This window comes from Mesoplodon bidens (genome assembly GCF_964165515.1).
Source record: "Mesoplodon bidens genome assembly, chromosome: 16".
Classification (NCBI taxonomy): Eukaryota; Metazoa; Chordata; class Mammalia; order Artiodactyla; family Ziphiidae; genus Mesoplodon; species Mesoplodon bidens.
In genome coordinates this window covers 75935624-75951871 of record NC_138173.1, presented here as the reverse complement: position 1 = coordinate 75951871, position 16248 = coordinate 75935624, and the positions used below count along the sequence as shown (strand labels likewise).

Below are 16248 nucleotides of genomic sequence, written 5' to 3'. Positions count from 1 at the left end.
CTTTTTAGACATGTTTTCCTGATTTCCCCCCCGTGAAATTTTCATACCACAGATGAACTGTGCACCTCTGCATGTACTGTATGCATATTTGTGCTTCAAGCATAAAGAATAAAGTTTCTTCACCCCCCATCAAGAACCAGGTTTTCGGGCTTCCCTGGTGGCGCAGTGGTTGAGAATCTGCCTGCCAATGCAGGGGACACGGGTTCGAGCCCTGGTCTGGGAAGATCCCACATGCCGTGGAGCAACTAGCCCCGTGAGCCACAACTACTGAGCCTGCGCTTCTGGAGCCTGTGCTCCGCAACAAGAGAGGCCGCGATAGTGTGAGGCCCGCGCACCGCGATGAAGAGTGGCCCCCGCTTGCCACAACTAGAGAAAGCCCTCGCAAAGAAACGAAGACCCAACACAGCCAATAAATAAATAAATAAATAAATAAGCCAAGCATTAAAATCAAAAAAAAAAAAAAAAAACCAGGTTTTCCCCTTGGGGGCAAAATCACCAACCCCCCTTATGAGTGCATGTTTTAAAGCATTAATGAGATGTGTCATTTCTCTGCTCCAAACCCACCCATGGGACTAGCCAAAGTCCCGTTAATCAGGTCCTGACCCCACAGGAGAAGCCGGCACCCTCCACTTCTGCCCACCTGGGCTCCCCTCCCCCAGTCTGCCTCCCCCCTCGCCTTCCCTGGGGGCTCTGATCAAATCTCCCTTCTCTGATGGCCTCCATCCCCCGCCTGCCCGCCGATGCCCCTCGAGCCTCTCAGCACCCCTGGACGGCAGCATTCCTGTGGGCCTGCACCTTCCACCCCGCAGGGCAGGGGCTCCTGGCCTCACTCCCTGCCAGGTCCCAGAGCAGAGAGCCCGACGAGTGCTCGGTGACGCCGTGGAAAGAAGTAGAAGGTGCTTCGGGGCAGGATGAGCCTGGTTTAACGCTCTGCTGTCGCCCTCCCGCAATTTTACCAATTTTGAACAAGGGTCCCCCCCGACCCCCGTCTCGTTTTGCACTGAGCCTGCACACTCGGCAGCTGCTCCTGCCTGGGTCAGTCGGGAGAGGCTAGCTTACGCTGCAGGAGGAAACAGCCCCCCAAATCTCAGGGGCTGGGGTAACAATGGGCTATTTCTCTCTCACGCTGCAGGTGCTTCCTGGACTCAGGGTGGTGGAGAGGCACTGTCCCCAGTGCCACCGGTCACGTGGCAGAGGGAAAAAGGACTCCAGGGGGTCTTGCCCTGGCAGGAAGCGCTCTGGCCCAGAAGGGACAGGTGGCATGGTTACCGCGACTCCCTGGCCAGACCTGGTCAGCGACCCCACCCAACCACAGGGGCCTGGCAGAGCAGCCGCCACCTGGGGAAGTGCCAGAGGCAGGACAGGAGACATTTGGTGGAGTACACTAGTGGCCGCAGGGAGCCACTCTGGCCCTGGTCCCACAGCCCTACTGCTGAGCCAGAGCTGAGGGGGAGGCCCTGACCTTGGCCTTGAGCTCTTCATAGGCGCAGCTGCCACCGGCCTCCACCCTCACTGTCATTCCAGGCTGAACACGGACTACATGTAAGGGGGAGGGACACAAAGTGGTCCTCGCAGCAACGCAATTAATCCTCCATCGGAAATTCTAACACAATCAATCTGGGGAGCCGGCCGACATCATAACACAGTTATTAGGAACAACTTTCAACTCCCGGCTTCCTTTGAAGATTGTAATTGCAATTAATTAAACATCCTCACTGCTTCTCAGAGTCTGTTCCCAGGAAACGGGAGCAGAGGCGGGGCGGGGGGTGTGGCCTGACCCCTGTTCCCAGCAGCCCAGGGATTAAAGGGAGCTGCCTCCTTTGGACACGGAAGGCCGTGAAGCCACCTGTCTCCCTGGGAACACCACGGTGGCTGGCAGGTAGAGGGAACCTACCCTCTACCCTGACTCCTGCCCTCCTCCTGGGGCCCCCCAGGATGCCCAGCCCCTCTGCTCAGCAAGGTTACAGCCCCGGGTCACATTAGCACATTCAGAGCTCCCACTGCTGCCAAGCAGGTTCTACAAGCAGAGGTCCCGAGTGAATGCTGACAGGTCCCATCCCTGCCCCACATGTTGCTGCGCCAGCGGTGATGCTGATGTGAACGACCTGGCGAGGCTGCCGGTGCCCTGAGCAGGGGGCGTGGAGAGGAGGTGTGTTCTGGGCTCCAGGGTGGAGAAACAGGACCCTGGACAGAGGAGGAGCGGCCACCCTGGGTGAAGACAAGGGAACAAGTGCTAGCCGCTGGCAGAGTGGACCATCCCGGTGGAATCAGCTGCCTCTCTGTGGGCTCTCACCGTGTGCCAGGCCGACCCAGGGGCCAGACCAATGAGATCGCCCCCTCCACCCCCCAGCAACCCGCCTGGAGGCACCGTGAATGTGCTCCTACCTACTGCTGAAGCCCCAGATTAGTGATGACCAAAGGCTGCCAGGCCAGTGGGTGGAGGACCCAGTATCCTAGCAGAGGTCTGTCGTCCCCCGGAGCCTGGACTGCAGCCCCTGCCCACCCCAGGGAGTACCAGGGCCCAACATCACAGCAGTCGGCCCCTGACACAACAGCCACAATATTCAGTGCAGACCACCAGGTGTGGTTCTGAGAAGACAGCAGAATCTTCTGGCAAGCCAGTGGGAGGACGGTGTGGGTGAAAGGTTGCCACCCAGATCCGGGGTCTGCAACTTTCAAAAGAAAGTGTTTCCCTCCAATTTCTAAAAATAATTGGAAACATCATTCTTAAAATTCTAACCCCTCAGCCTAAGACTTGAAAACCAGCCCAGTATGACAGTGAAGCCAGAGGGAGAGGCATGCTGCCTGGGAGATCATGCCTGAGGAAGGTCAGAGCAGCGGGGCACAGGTGTGCTTTGAGCATCCCAGCAGCCAGAGCAAAAAGGGCAAGGTGAGGGCTCCATGGCTCTCCCTGTGGTGGAGGGCAGCAAGAGACCCTGTGTCCCAGAAGGGACTGCCCAGACACGCGTCTTAGGGGCAACGAGCAGATGTCCTGATGTCTCCCAACCCCCAACCCAGGGGCTTCTTGATGCAGGAAGTCTTCCCTCTCCAAATGCTCTGCCCTAGCACTGGACCCGACACTGAGTGGGTGGTCAGCAGACAAATTATATGATCAACCCTGGTTCACATGAAACAGCAGAGGACCTGCTGTGGCCATTTCTGACCAAGCTTCTCCCTGGGAACAGCATATTTAATTGGAAGAGAAAATGCGTGATTTGGCAGAAAAAGTCAGGCCTGGGGCCAGATCCCAGTGCTCACATCTTCTGGCTATGATGGACACAGCGGTCATCTCCCCACCATCCCTTCTGTCCGCCTCAAGCTGGTCCACCATAGTGTTCCTGGCCTTGTTCTTAGAATCCAGTCAAGGTAATCCCACCTTCTGGTCACAGGGATTCGTTCAGGAAACACATGCCTAGGCCAATCAATACAGGGTACTCTCTGGTTCAGAAGTGGGCACATGACCTTACTGGACCAACAGGCCATTCAGGGAGGCTTCCTGGGGCTTGAGGCAGGTTCATTCTTCCATGAGAGCTCTGGGAAACCAGTGGCCTCTCTCCTTCTCAGCGGCCAGGGAGGCTGAAAAGGCAGGAGGTGCATCAGCCATGCTGCCACCATTGAGGTAGCTAGTCTGAGGGCTAGATCAAACCTTGAGCCCCTGGATCAAACCTTACCTGAAGCTCAATTGATTTCTGGACCTTCCAGTTACATGAACCATTTTTGAAATTTTTGTGGTCTAAGCCTGTTGAAGCCAGGCCTTCTGTGACTATAATGTGGAGTTCTAATAACATGCTGGCTTATAGTCTTGGGCACGTCCTTTCCCCTCTCTAGGCCCCAGGGTCCTCTTCCATCCACTGACCTCATGGAACTACAGGGAGGATGAAATGATGCAGTGAATGAAAACGGCTTTGGGGTTCGAGAGCCTTGTGCCCCCATAAGGGGGAGGCCGTTCACCGAATAGTGAGCCTCCCTTCTTGCTCACCGTGCTCTGGCCTCACAGCCCCTGTCCAGTCCTATGACCCTTGAAGCTTTTTTTATTTTTTTATTTTATTTATTTATTTTTTGTGTGTGTGGTACGCGGGCCTCTCACTGTTGCGGCCTCTCCCCGTTGCGGAGCACAGGCTCCAGACGCACAGGCTCAGCGGCCATGGCTCACGGGCCCAGCCGCTCCGCGGCATGTGGGATCTTCCTGGACCGGGGCACGAACCTGCATCGGCAGGCGGACTCTCAACCACTGTGCCACCAGGGAAGCCCTGAAGCTTTTGTTATTGCCCAGCCTTTGCCCAGGCTGCCCCTCTGCCTGGAGCACCCTCTCCCAACGTTCACATGACTGGCTCCTAACTCTTTCAAGCACCACCTCCTCCGAGAGGCCCTCATGACCACCCTGTTTGACATGGGGTTGTCCTTATTCATTTTCTTCATAGTACTTACTGCTGTTTTGTTTTTGTTTTAAAATCACATTTGTTTCTTTACTAGGTTACTTACTTGGGGTCTTTCTCCCCTAGGTCAGTGCTTCTCAAACTAATGGTGATAAAGGACCGTCTTTTTTTTATTTTCAATCTGTCACAGACCAATACTTTCATAAACTACATTTCTAGAAAAATTTCTACTTAAAGAATATACTAAATATATAAACCCCAAATTCTTATTATTACGCTTTACAGTCATAAAACTACTCTGACAACTTGTTGTAAAAGTTTCTAAATGGTTACTCTCCATTTCTGCTGCTTTCGGGCAAGGTGCGTGCTTGGTCCCCACAGGACAAGGGAGATAGTGATTAAACACTGGCTTCCCAGGGCTTCCCTGGTGGCACCGTGGTTACAAATCCGCCTGCCAATGCAGGGGACACGGGTTCGAGCCCTGGTCCAGGAAGATCCCACATGCCGCGGAGCAACTAAGCCCGTGCACCACAACTACTGAGCCCGGGCACCATAACTACTGAAGCCCGCGCCCAGAGCCTATGCTCTGCAACGAGAAGCCACCACAATGAGAAGCCCACACACCACAGCAAAGAGTAGCCCCCACTCATCACAATTAGAAAAAGCCCACACACAGCAACGAAGACCCAATGCAGCCAAAGATAAATTTAAACAAACAAACAAAAAAATACTGGCTTCCCTGTCCCCGGGGTGGGATGGCAGTGAGGTGTGCCCCACGCCATCTCCCGGGATCTCCAGAGGGACCTCCAGTCGCCCACAGGCCTAACTAGCTGTACGTCACGCCCTTTATTGGTTTCTTTCCCTTCTCTGTCTCACTTCCTCTGTCCCCTACCTGTGTTTCCAAGTGTCACCTCCCAAATAAACCACTGCACTCAAATCCACGTTTAGGGACTGCTTCTGGGGCAAAACCCAAACAACTAACACACAACATAGGATAGATGACCCCTACTGCTGTTATTGCGGTTACCCCATCAGGGTTCACATGCGTAAGGATTACAGTGTAACCATTGCGCGTCTCTATAAAACTGGAGAGAGGAGCCCACAAGAGGAAAGGAATCTGCAGCAGGGCTGGGGTTCTTATGGGGCCACCAGCAGAGGAGAGGGAAGCTGAGGACCCCTCTTGGAGAGCCTGAGCCCCTCTCCTCCAGAGCTACGCATTTCCTGTCACCAGTTCTCCTGCAAACCAAGCAAGACTTTGGAGAAACCATTTCTGCCCACCACCAGAAAGCTATAAATAACTCCTGGATTAGAAGAAAGGAAGAAAAGCTCTGATTCCATCTGCACTCAAGTGAGAATGTGTCCTCCCAGCCCGCCCCACCTCGCCTGCACACCTGGAATCCAAACCCCCAACAAGAGGAAACCTGGGCCTTTGGTCAGAGGAGGAAACCACTGGGGTCTTGCATGCAGCAGCTCTGCCTGGCCGCTGGCCTCCCACAATAGACAGGCCTCTGCCAGGGCTTGTCACCTACAGAGGGAGATGCACCCAGGATGGAAGCCAGGTCACTGATGGCCGTTCCGGCCCAGCCAATTCTCTCAGCCCCACAAGGCAGGGGGGTGTGGGGGAGCAGGAGGCACGCCCTTCACAGAGCCAGCATGGACGGCCAGCAGGAAAGCAGCAGTCTGGGGACTGTGCCTGTGGTGTTCCCACCCAGGCATCCCTTTCCCTGTCACATCCCCTCCCCCACCCACCCTGTGCGCCAACTCCTGGTGTCCCTCCCCTCTGCTCTGCTACCCGTTGCCCTTCCCTCTGCCTCTCCACCTACCCCCCACCCCAGATCCTGATGCATCTCTGCCTTTGAAAACAGGAAGCCTGCTGAACTTGGAATCAGACACACGGGAACCAAATCCCAGCTGATCCCGGAGGAGCTGGGACCTGGGGTCCTGACCTGCAGGATGGGAGCGCTAATGCCCACCACAGGGTAGTGGCCGGGCCCCAGAGGGCCACCACCCCCGCTATCCCGGGTCCTTTCCTTCCCACATCCACTCCTGGCCTGGCCAGCCCGCCCCCGCGGCCTTTCCCACTTACCCTCCTTCACTCATTATCCCCTTGGGACAAAGTGGACCTCTCGCACCACCGCTGACGCTGTCTGGCCCCCCCGGGCGGCCCCGGGGTTCTAGCTGGCACCAGATGCCCGTCCGGGTGTGTCCGGCAAAGAGCCTCGGGGCGGGAGAAGCAGAGGCACTCTTTATTCATTTTCTCGGGGACCTAACCCAGCCTGGTTGCCCCCGCCCGGGGAGGCAGCCTCAGGCCCCACGGGCCCCGGGAGGGTGCTGCCGGCGGTGGGCGCGGGCAGGAGCCGCGCCAGGCCGGGCCGGGGGCCGCCACCCGCGCGCTCATAGCTCAGCGCCAGCTGCTCCAGGCGCTGCTTGCGCACCGCCGCCTGCGCCGTGTTGTGCAGGGGCCGCAGCAGCGCGGGGGGCGGCGCGTCCGGGCCCTGCAGCAGGAAGTCGAAGCCCGTGCGGTCGTGCGGGTCGTAGAAGAGCGGCCCGCGGGCCGGGTCGGGCCCTGGTGGCCAGGCGAAAGGAAAAGGCAGCGTGAAGTCCTCCGTGAGCACGCGGATGGCGAAGTCGCGCTCCTTGCCCAGCGCGCAGTAGGCGCGCCCGATGCCGCGGAAGTGCGCCTCCCAGAGCTGTGCATCCCCGCAGTAGATGTCCGGGAACGGGGTCTCCGGGGTCGCGGCGGGACCTGCGGGAAGGGGTCACAGAGCAGCCGGGATACGCGACCACCTGAAACTGTCGGGGTGGCGAGGAAAGAGGAGAAGGGAGAACCCCCCACCTGGCTGAACCGTGAAGACCAAGAGAGGCCACGTGGAGGCTGAGAGGGGCCGGGGAGGCGCATCCCCAGGGGCAGCACCAAGGAGCTAGGAGGGGCAGAAAGGCCCTAAGGGTGTAGACTATGGCTACTAAATACTATTTGGGCGGAAAGTTCCAGAAGGAGAGGAGTCCGGATAGTTTGGCGGGACCACACAGGGCCTGCTGTGGACATGGGTTCATCCCCAGACAGTGGACTGGGGCAGGGGTGACCTGGTGGCTCTTGGTTGAAAGGTGATCCTGGGCCCCTGCAGAGGATGGACCGTGGCGGCCCAGCTGGAGGTCGGGGCAGATCCAGGATGAAGTCGGACAAGGACAGGATGAGCGCTCAGCAGGGCGGACACTGAGGGGCCAATGCAGGGCCTTGTGGATGGAGGCGGGGAGGAGCCCTGCCTGGGTGCAGAGACCCTGGGACGCAGGGGGCAGAGCAGCTTCACCCGGGAGAGGGGTCAGGTTGGAAGCTGGGCTGGTCTGTGCCTGTTGGACAGCACCCAGCCCCACCCCAGGAGCACGTCCCAAGAGAAATGAGGACATCTCTGATCTCTGTGACTCACATGAGGATTCCCAGGCTGAGGGAGTCTGGTGAAATCTCGGGGTCCACTCTCAGTGTGCCCTTGTTTGGGGTCCCTGCACCCTTGAAGCCCATCCATGGCCCCAGGCAGCAGCCCAAGCTGCTGTTCCACGCCCACACCTTGTCTGGGCTGCTGAGCCAGCTCTGGGCCCCTCGTTCAGGAGACCTTTCCTTCCTTCCGTCCTCCCTTCAGCAAAGCCTTAGCTCTGCGTGTACTGAACTGAACGAAGCAGCCATGGGCCCTCTCTGGGTATAGACAAGCCTCAGGGGACACAGGACAGACCGGGCAGCTCCCCGGGGACAGGCGGGACTGGGGGGCCTTGGAGGAGGTGATGAATGAACCTCTGACCATGAATTCTCAGGTCCTTCTCCCAGCACCCCAGCGAGGGGGTGACAGTACTCAGGCCGTTTTACTGGTGAGGATGCAGACCCAGAGAAGACACACACTGAACTGACTCGCAACCCCAGAGCGTGATGTGATCACGCTCCACTGTGCCACACCCACCTGGCTCAGGAGGCCTCTGGACAGTGATTCTCCTCCATTCACACAAGTACCCTGGGGCACCTACTGTGTGCCAGGCTCCACCATAGCTGCGAACAACACACACTCAGCTTCTCCCACACCAGGGCCAGGAGCCGGCAGACCTGGGTCAGAGGTCCTACCTTCCACCTGGGAGAGCCTGGACTAGTCTTTTAACTTCCTTGAGCCTCAATTTCCCCTTCCGAAAAATAGAAATAATCAAGCCTGATCTGCCGCCCTCACAGATGAGGCCATGACGAACCTCTTTGTCACTGGAAAGTGCTTTTGTGGCTCAGTCCCGCAGGCAACACCAAAGCAGCTGCTCCCAGAGCTGCAGACACAGGTGAGAGAGGTGGTGGACTGGCTCTGAGCAGGATGTGAGGCCAGAGGGGCCAGCTTGGGGCCCATAGCACTCAGCACCTTGGACAGATCCAAGGCAGCCTTGCAGGAGCCTCAGATTCTGATGGGCAGAATGGCGGTGCCCCCATCCCAGGCAGCCTGCCCTGTCCACCAGGACACCTCCTCCCTGAAGACCTCCAGGGTGAGCAACTGGAGGCACAGCACTGCCCTGGTGTCCAAAGCACTGGCCTGGCCTCACACTCAGGACCAGCAGGTGGGTGGGCTGTCGGGAGGGGCTATGGGGTGTTGCTGTGGGCTGGAGGTGAGAAAAGCTGCGGAGAAGAGGGGAACTGTGGACGGGCCTCCAGGAGAGGAGAGGGGTGGGCCCCAGGGCACAGGAGAGGAGTGACACCCTCTGACTTGCACTTAGCCAGGTGAGTCTGGTGGCTGTGGTGCAGACAGGTGAGGGGTAAGGGCAGCAGCACAGAGACCGTGAGGCAGCCAGGACAGTGATCCAGGGCAGAGGGGCTGGGGGCCCAGCCAGGGTGGCGGAGAGAAGTGCTCAGACTCTGCCTGTGTCTTGAAGGTGGAACCCACAGGATCTGCTGATGGAGGGGCTGGTGCTGGGGGGAGTGGAGAAAAGGGAAGACATCGAGGTTTCTGGCCTGAGCAACTGGAGGAAGGAAGCCCCATTTACTGAGAGAGGAGCAGCTTGGGGATGGGGAGTCAAGAGTCTAATTTTGAACAGGTGATACCTTCAGACAGGCTGAGGAAGAGGTGCAGAGGACAGTTAGCTAGAGTCTGGAGTTGAGGCGGGGTGGGGCTCCAGGCTGGAGATAGACAGACCCCGGGGAGATGGTATTGAAAGGCACAGGGAATTCCCTGGCGGTCCAGTGGTTAGGACTCTGCACTCTCACTGCCGAGGGCCCGGGTTCAGTCCCTGGTCAGGGAACTAAGATCCCACAAGCCGCACACACACACAAAAAAAGCCACAGAACTGGATGAGATCGTGAGAAGAAAGAGAAGAGGCCTGAGAAGTCAGCCTGGGCCCTACCCTCACCAGGTCAGGGAGAGGAGGTAGGGCCGGCAGTGATGCTGGGAGCGCGAGGGGTTCTGGGAGCCAAGCGAGGAGGAGGGGAGGTCCTAAGCCGGGCTCCGCCCATGCGTCACGTCCAGCGGGGCCAGAGAACGGACCGCGGCGGGTTCAGCAGCGTGGAGGTCATCCCTGACCCCGACCAGAGCTGAGGGACTGGGTCCAGTGGGTTCCAGAGCAAATGGGAGGGAAAGACTGGGAGACAGCAAGTATAAATAACCTTTTCCAGGCGTTTTGCTAAAAATGGGGAGCAGGGAAATAGGGCGGTAGCTAAAAGGGAAGTGGGGTCAGGAGACAGGATATATAACCGCATGCTTTTATGTCGATGGGAAAGATCTCATGAAGAGAGAAAATGTCCGGATGCAGGAGAGGAGGGTGGAGAGGTGCTGGGGTCATGGCCTTGGGCAGGAGGCAAGGCTGGGACAAGCGGAAAGCTGGCCTTGGCTGGGAGAGGGGTGGGTGGTGCAGGAAGCGGGCCAAGGGCACAGGGGCGGTTGGGCGCGCCCGAGGTGCCGGGAACCTGTGGGAATCTTCTTTCTCTGTCAAAGAGTGAGCAAGGCCAGCAACTGAATGTGAGGAGGGAGAGAGGGATGGGGGCTGTGGAGGGAGGTGCAAGGTGGTTGCTAGGAGAGAGGAGGGACTGGTCCGGAGGAGGGACGCAGTGGGACCCGCAGCTCTTCACGGAGGTCCCCCTGCAGCTTGCAGTCAGGAATTTAAAGAGAGCGGTAGCGTGGTTGAGTTTATCCCCAGCTCAGCTCAGCTGTACGGGGGCAGGCGAGGAGTGGGCGGAGAGCTGGGGGGCGGGGGGGGGGCTGGTACCATCAAACGAGAGAGGGCCAGGGAAGGAGGGTGTGTGTGAGGGTGTGATAATCATGGCAGAGCTGGATGAGCAGGGTGGGGGGAGCAGGACAGGCGGGAGGAGGCGGGAAACAGGCTAGAAACAGTGGACTGCGGTTCCGCCCACAGAGTGCTGGGGTCCTGGTCCTGAGATCGGGGTCAGGACCCGGCTGCAGTCTGGATGCTGACAAGGCCAAGGACATGACCAGGGTGTAGGTGGCTGGGTGGGGGGACTGACGGGCCAGGAGAAGGAAGAGATCACCAATGTGATGACAGCAGAGATGGAGAGAGGGTCAGTGGCCAGAGTCCAAAATTCAAGGGGTGGAGGAAGATGACCCTGGGTGGGCGTGGATGACTGCCCTCCCCAGCACGTAGTGGGTGTGCACCTCTGAGGACCCAGGACCAGCACTGGGATTTTAGGGAGGGGGTGGAGGAGGGGGGCCAGAGAATGAACAGGAGGGGACCCTGAGGAGTGAGGAGGACCCTGGCCCACCTCCAGGCTCAGGGTCCAAGGGCTGCAGGACAGCAGGAAGAACCATCTGGGGATGAGGTCTCTGCCCCCACCCTGGCCCTGCCCCAGTCTGCGACCCTGGAGGAGCCGCTGCCGCCTTTCCCACCTTCTCAGAGCCCCGGCTGCGGTGGGCACCCCCTTCTCCTCCATCCCTCCCCCCACCATGCGTCTCACCTGGAGTGTCTACAGGACGAGGGGGCAGACCTGCCAGGCTGGGGTCCCCGGAACCGGGGGAAGCCATGTCAGCAGCCTGGGAACCAGGGGAAGCCATGTCAGCAGCCTGGGGTCAGGTTTGTTTACCTGGCTGCCCGGGAGACTGGGGGCGGGGCCGTCGGGGGAAGGGGGAGGCGAGAACCCTGCATTTAAAGGAGCTCCACCTGGAAGTGGGCTGGGTCTGGGAGCGGGAGAGTCAGCAGGCACATGGCCCCCTGTCCCACACTCCCACAGCTTAGCTGACCCTGCTCAGGAGTCGGGACCCCACCCCGGCACTCAGAGACCTCCGTCCCCACCCCACCGACCCGCCAAGGTTAATCGGCCCCAGGAGTCCCTCCCTCACGAGGGGCCGGACGATCTCCAGCTCTCCTCTGAAAGCCCTTGTGAGTATGTTCTACGTTCATTAACAAAACGACAGAGGCAGCACAGGGAATGAAGAGAATCCCCCTGTATGCCCCAAGCTGGCAAGAGAGGACGGCACAGTGCCCTCCTGTTCACCCTCCTGTGTGGGCCCGCGGCACGATGGCCAGGGTGCTCCCCGGCATGAGCACGAGCCCCGAGGACCGGTTCTGGGTCCCACGTCCACCAGGGAGGCCCGTTGGGGATCCTGAGAAGCAACGGCCCGGAGCCCCATCAGCCCCCATACAGGGCTGATACCCTGCCCGGCACTCGCTGCCGCCCACCCACCCCACCAGCACTCTGGAGCGCGTGCCCAGCCAGACCCTAGGCTGGGACTCAGAGGAGGCCCAGGAGGCTGAGGACCCGGTCCTCAAGGTGCTGGTGGGCAGGAGCACAGCCAGCCCTCGGGCCTCCAAGGCAGCCGTGGGCGAGTGATGCCTGTGTTTCACAGGACCGGCCGTGCTTTCAACGGTCCCGTGCTCCAGTGACGTGGGCCACCAAGCACCGGCCCTGGGGGCAAGCGTCGTACCAGCTCAGTTCAGCCTGGTGAGCCCCGGCTGGTGGCTCGCTATCCATATGGTGGGGCCGATGCAGGAGAGAAACCCGGTACTGACATTCTCATCCTACAGATGGTCACTGAGCACTGTGGACAGGACAGGCCTGTTAGTGGCTGCTCAACCCCAGTGTAGTAGGGTGATCGCTCAGCTGTGCTAACAAACAGCCCCCAGTACAGCAGCGTCAATAAGGTGGAGCCTTGGTCTCCCTCCTGCAGCTGTCCAGCCGTCCAGGTGTCCAAGCATCCAGGCTGAGGCGGCCCTGCTCCCCAGGGCATCCAGGGCCCAGGCTCCTTCCAGCTGTGGCTCCGCCCCTCAAGGGTGTGGTCTTATCCACTGATGCCCCCATCGCATTCTCACGGTGGGGGGGGGCGGGGGGGCAGTCACAGGCCAGCAGTTTCCTTCAAGAATGTGAGGGGAAACTGTGCCTTTCACTTCTCAAATCAAATGCCAGGGTGAGCATTAAGTCACGTGGTCGCTCTTGGCTGTAAGGGAGGCTGGGGGATGTAGTCCACACCTAGGCGGCCAGGTGCTCAGCATATGGAGGAACAACTGCCAGCCTGGCGCCATAATTAAGACAGACCCAGTGTGCGTTAGTTTGGGCTCCCCCTGAACCACATGGCATTGTTTCCCAGGGCTGCTGTAACAATCACCACGCCCTTGGTGGTTTAGAACAGTATCACTGGGATGCAGTCAAGGGCCGTGCTCCCCGCAAGGCTCCCAGGAGAATTTGCTCTTCCCTCTCCTGGCTTCTGGTGGCTGCCAGCATCCCTTGGCATCCCCGCCTCTGTGGTCACATGGCCCCCTCCTCCTCCTCCATCTGTGTCAAAACTCCCCCTTCCTCCCTCCATAAGGATGCATGTGATTGCTTTAAGGGGACACCCAGATAATCCAGATAATCTCCCCATCTGAAGATTCTTAACTTAATCACAGCTACAAAGCCCCTTTTTGCCATATAAGGTAACAATTACAGGTTCCAGGGATTGGAACATAGATCTCCTTGGGAGGTCATTATTCAGCCTAGCTCCAGGCCCTAAGGAATGATTTGAGGACAGGAGGTCATGTGGGAAGTGATCCCAGCGCACGTGGTAGGGACAAAAGGAGGCTGGTGATCAAGGGTGTTATCAGCTAAGTGGTTACCTCTGGGAGCCACTGGGGCTCAGTCTCATTGGGCCATCCTGTCTGAGGGGTGAGGGGCTTGTCACCCACCCACCCCATCAGTCATGGTTAAGTGCTGCTCCCAGGAGAGTTGATTCCCTGGCATCTTCCACCAGCAGCCAGAGAGCACTTCAGACAAAGAAACACAGGAGCTGGCCCTGAACTACAGAAATAGGAAGAGCACAGGTGATGGGGGTGGGAGAGACCTATATCATTTGCTCCTCAGCCCCCACCCCAAGGGGCTCACAGCGGGAGAGAGAAGTAAAAGTCAAGTCAATAAATAAACACCAATCATAATGAGGATGTGGGAGGAGACTGTCAGGGAACCATGAGGTTGGCAGTGACAGGGGGAACACCCATAGACCATCCTGTAGTCAAGGTCAGCCTCTTGGGAAAACGACATTGAAGCTGAGGGTAAAGATGGGATGTCGCATGAAGGGAGGGAAAGAGAGTTTGAGGACGTGCACGTGCAATAGCCCTGTGGCAGCAAGGAGCACAGTACCCCAAGGAAGAAGAAACAGCCCAGGAGGCCAGGTGGTTGCTGAGCAGTGAGCCGAGAGAGGGGGCACCGAGGGAGAGTGGGGAGGCCAGTGGGGCCTGGGGTCCCAACCCAAGCATTCCTTCCTCCTCCACCACAGTCACCTCCCTTCTCAGCAGCTCCCCCACTGCGGGCTTCCCTCCCACCTCCGCCATCAGGAGAGGGAGGGGCAGAGTGGGAGGTCCAGGCTGAGGTGCACCGAGGAGGAGGGGCAGGCAGGCCCGCGCAGTCCCCGCTCCCCACATAATCCCCTCCTGGCGATGCCACCGCCTCCTGGTTATTTTTAAAATCTCATTTTCAGAAAGTGGAGGAGAAAACCTCTTACTTTGGCCTTTTTCCCCCTCTTACTTTGGCGTGGAGGGAGGAGGGAGCCTGGAAGATGAGGAGGCGCCCCCGGCAGTGCACCTGCATGGGGGCCCAGGGGCTCTGCTGACTCTGTTCCCCCATTCCACGGGCCCCAGAGACACGAGGCAGGACCCCTCCCTGGGCAGCCTCTTCAAAGGGGCGCATCTGCTGCTTTCACCCAGCAGGCATTCTGTGCGTGCCTACTACATGCTAGAGCACGGCAGGGAGGGGACTCCGGGTTTTCACCTTCGTGGGGCACAGGGTCTAGTGGGGAGAAAGGGACAACGGGGGATCCCCAAGGCTGGGAGACTGGGGGAGGGACAAAGGCTGCCTGGAGCAGGGCCAGGCAGGGGGCAGGGAGGGTTCTGGCAGGGGGGGACGGCATCCAAGTGGGCCTGGGTGGACTGGCAGGACACGGCCTGACCCCACACCCCAGGGACCACGTGGGCCTGTGAGGCGGGGGGTCTGACTGTCACCCCACAGGAGACGCAGCGGGGCAGGAGCTCCCTGAGCCACGAAGCCCTAGAGCCCAGGATTGGAATCCCAGCCCTGCTCCTTGAGGCTGGGCTGAGTGTGCTCAGTGGCATTAAACATTGCAGGAGGATGCCAGGTGGTCTGATGGAGCCATTGTGCTCCCGGGAACCATCCCGGAGGGAGAGTCTGTCTGCCTGGCCCCTCCTGTAGGTACCCCAGCCTCCACCGCCCTGTGTCCCCGAGCTCAGAGTTCATGTTGAACCAACCTCAGCAGCGACAGTAAATGCTATGGGAGCCCAGAGAAATCAGGGGTAGCGTCACAGAGGAGGTGACCTGAGCTGGGGGTCTCCAAGGGTGAATAGGAAAGGGCGAGGAGTTTCTTTAGGAAAACAGGGGTGTGGGGGGCGGGGCTGACACTGGTTGAAGATGGTATGGCAGACTTATTCAAGGGTGGTTATCACTACAGGTGCAGGGACCACAGTGATGGGGGTGTATGGGGGAGAGACCAGGCTCAGCTCTAAATACGACAGGGGCACGGGGATTTACGGTCAAGGAGCAGGATGGGGTGTGGGCGGGGCCGGGGGGGGCGGTCAATAGATGGAAAATTACTAAGAGGAAATATCGGGAGTAGGGGGATTCTAGCTAAATCGATGTACCAGGATTCTCACTGAAGGCAGGCCAGGTGCTCACACCTCACCTGGGGGAGGGTGGAGGAAGAGGAACCTGATCAGATGCAGGGGGGAGGGCAGGGGACAGCAGAGGGGGGTTTCTTGCTGGAACAGTATTTTATGAGGAAGTGCACAGATGGGCCCAGGAGAAGGTTCTGGAACCCAAGAATCTTTGTCAAAGGCATTCCAGGAGGAAGGCACTGCACAAGCCTCAGAGGGCTGACCTGGCTGCAGCTGGGAACTGAGTTGCGGTGGAGGGGAGGTGGGCAGAGAGACAGGGTCCGGGTAGCAGGGCAGAGGCTGGTCTTCTGGGCCCTGGGTCAGGCCCCCTCCTCTCTGGGGCAGTAACAGCAGCCTCCTGTCAGGTTCCCAGCAGGAGCCGGAGCTGGAGGGAGCCCAGGAGGGGGAGGGGCCTGTGCAAAGGCTCGGAGGTGGGAGTGAGCCGACGCTCTACCCGTAGCTGCCGCCTCCCAGGGGGTAGCGGGGTCACACCCCCAGGTGTGCCAGTTGCCTGGGCGGTGGGATGCCAGGGCCCCCTCCCCACGACCTGCTGTCTGGGCTCGGGAGGGCTGCGGGGAGGGGGAGAGCCCATCACTGCAGAACGTCTCTTCCGCCCTCCCCTCGTGTCCCTCCGCCTCGGGTCCTGCCTGGGCCCGCAGCGCCATCTGCCGGCGGAACAGGGAGGCGCGGGCGGGAGCAGCCTCGAGGCCCCTGTGAGCTCTGCTCTGGGGAGGGCCTGGTACCCTGGGGAGGCGGGTGTGAGGTGGTCCATGGGCACCAT

The 16248-nt window shown here is 59.4% G+C and overlaps 1 protein-coding gene across 1 annotated transcript; it reads right to left on the bottom strand.

Moving 5' to 3' along the window:
• Positions 1 to 6622: 6622 nt before the first annotated feature.
• On the bottom strand, positions 6623 to 11359 carry LOC308630045 (uncharacterized protein C8orf90; the record flags this gene model as incomplete). The annotated part of the gene is made up of 2 exons (XM_081258426.1): positions 6623 to 7122; positions 11293 to 11359. The coding sequence occupies 2 exons, from the start codon at positions 11357 to 11359 to the stop codon at positions 6623 to 6625; spliced, it is 567 nt and encodes a 188-aa protein (XP_081114552.1).
• Positions 11360 to 16248: the final 4889 nt, after the last annotated feature.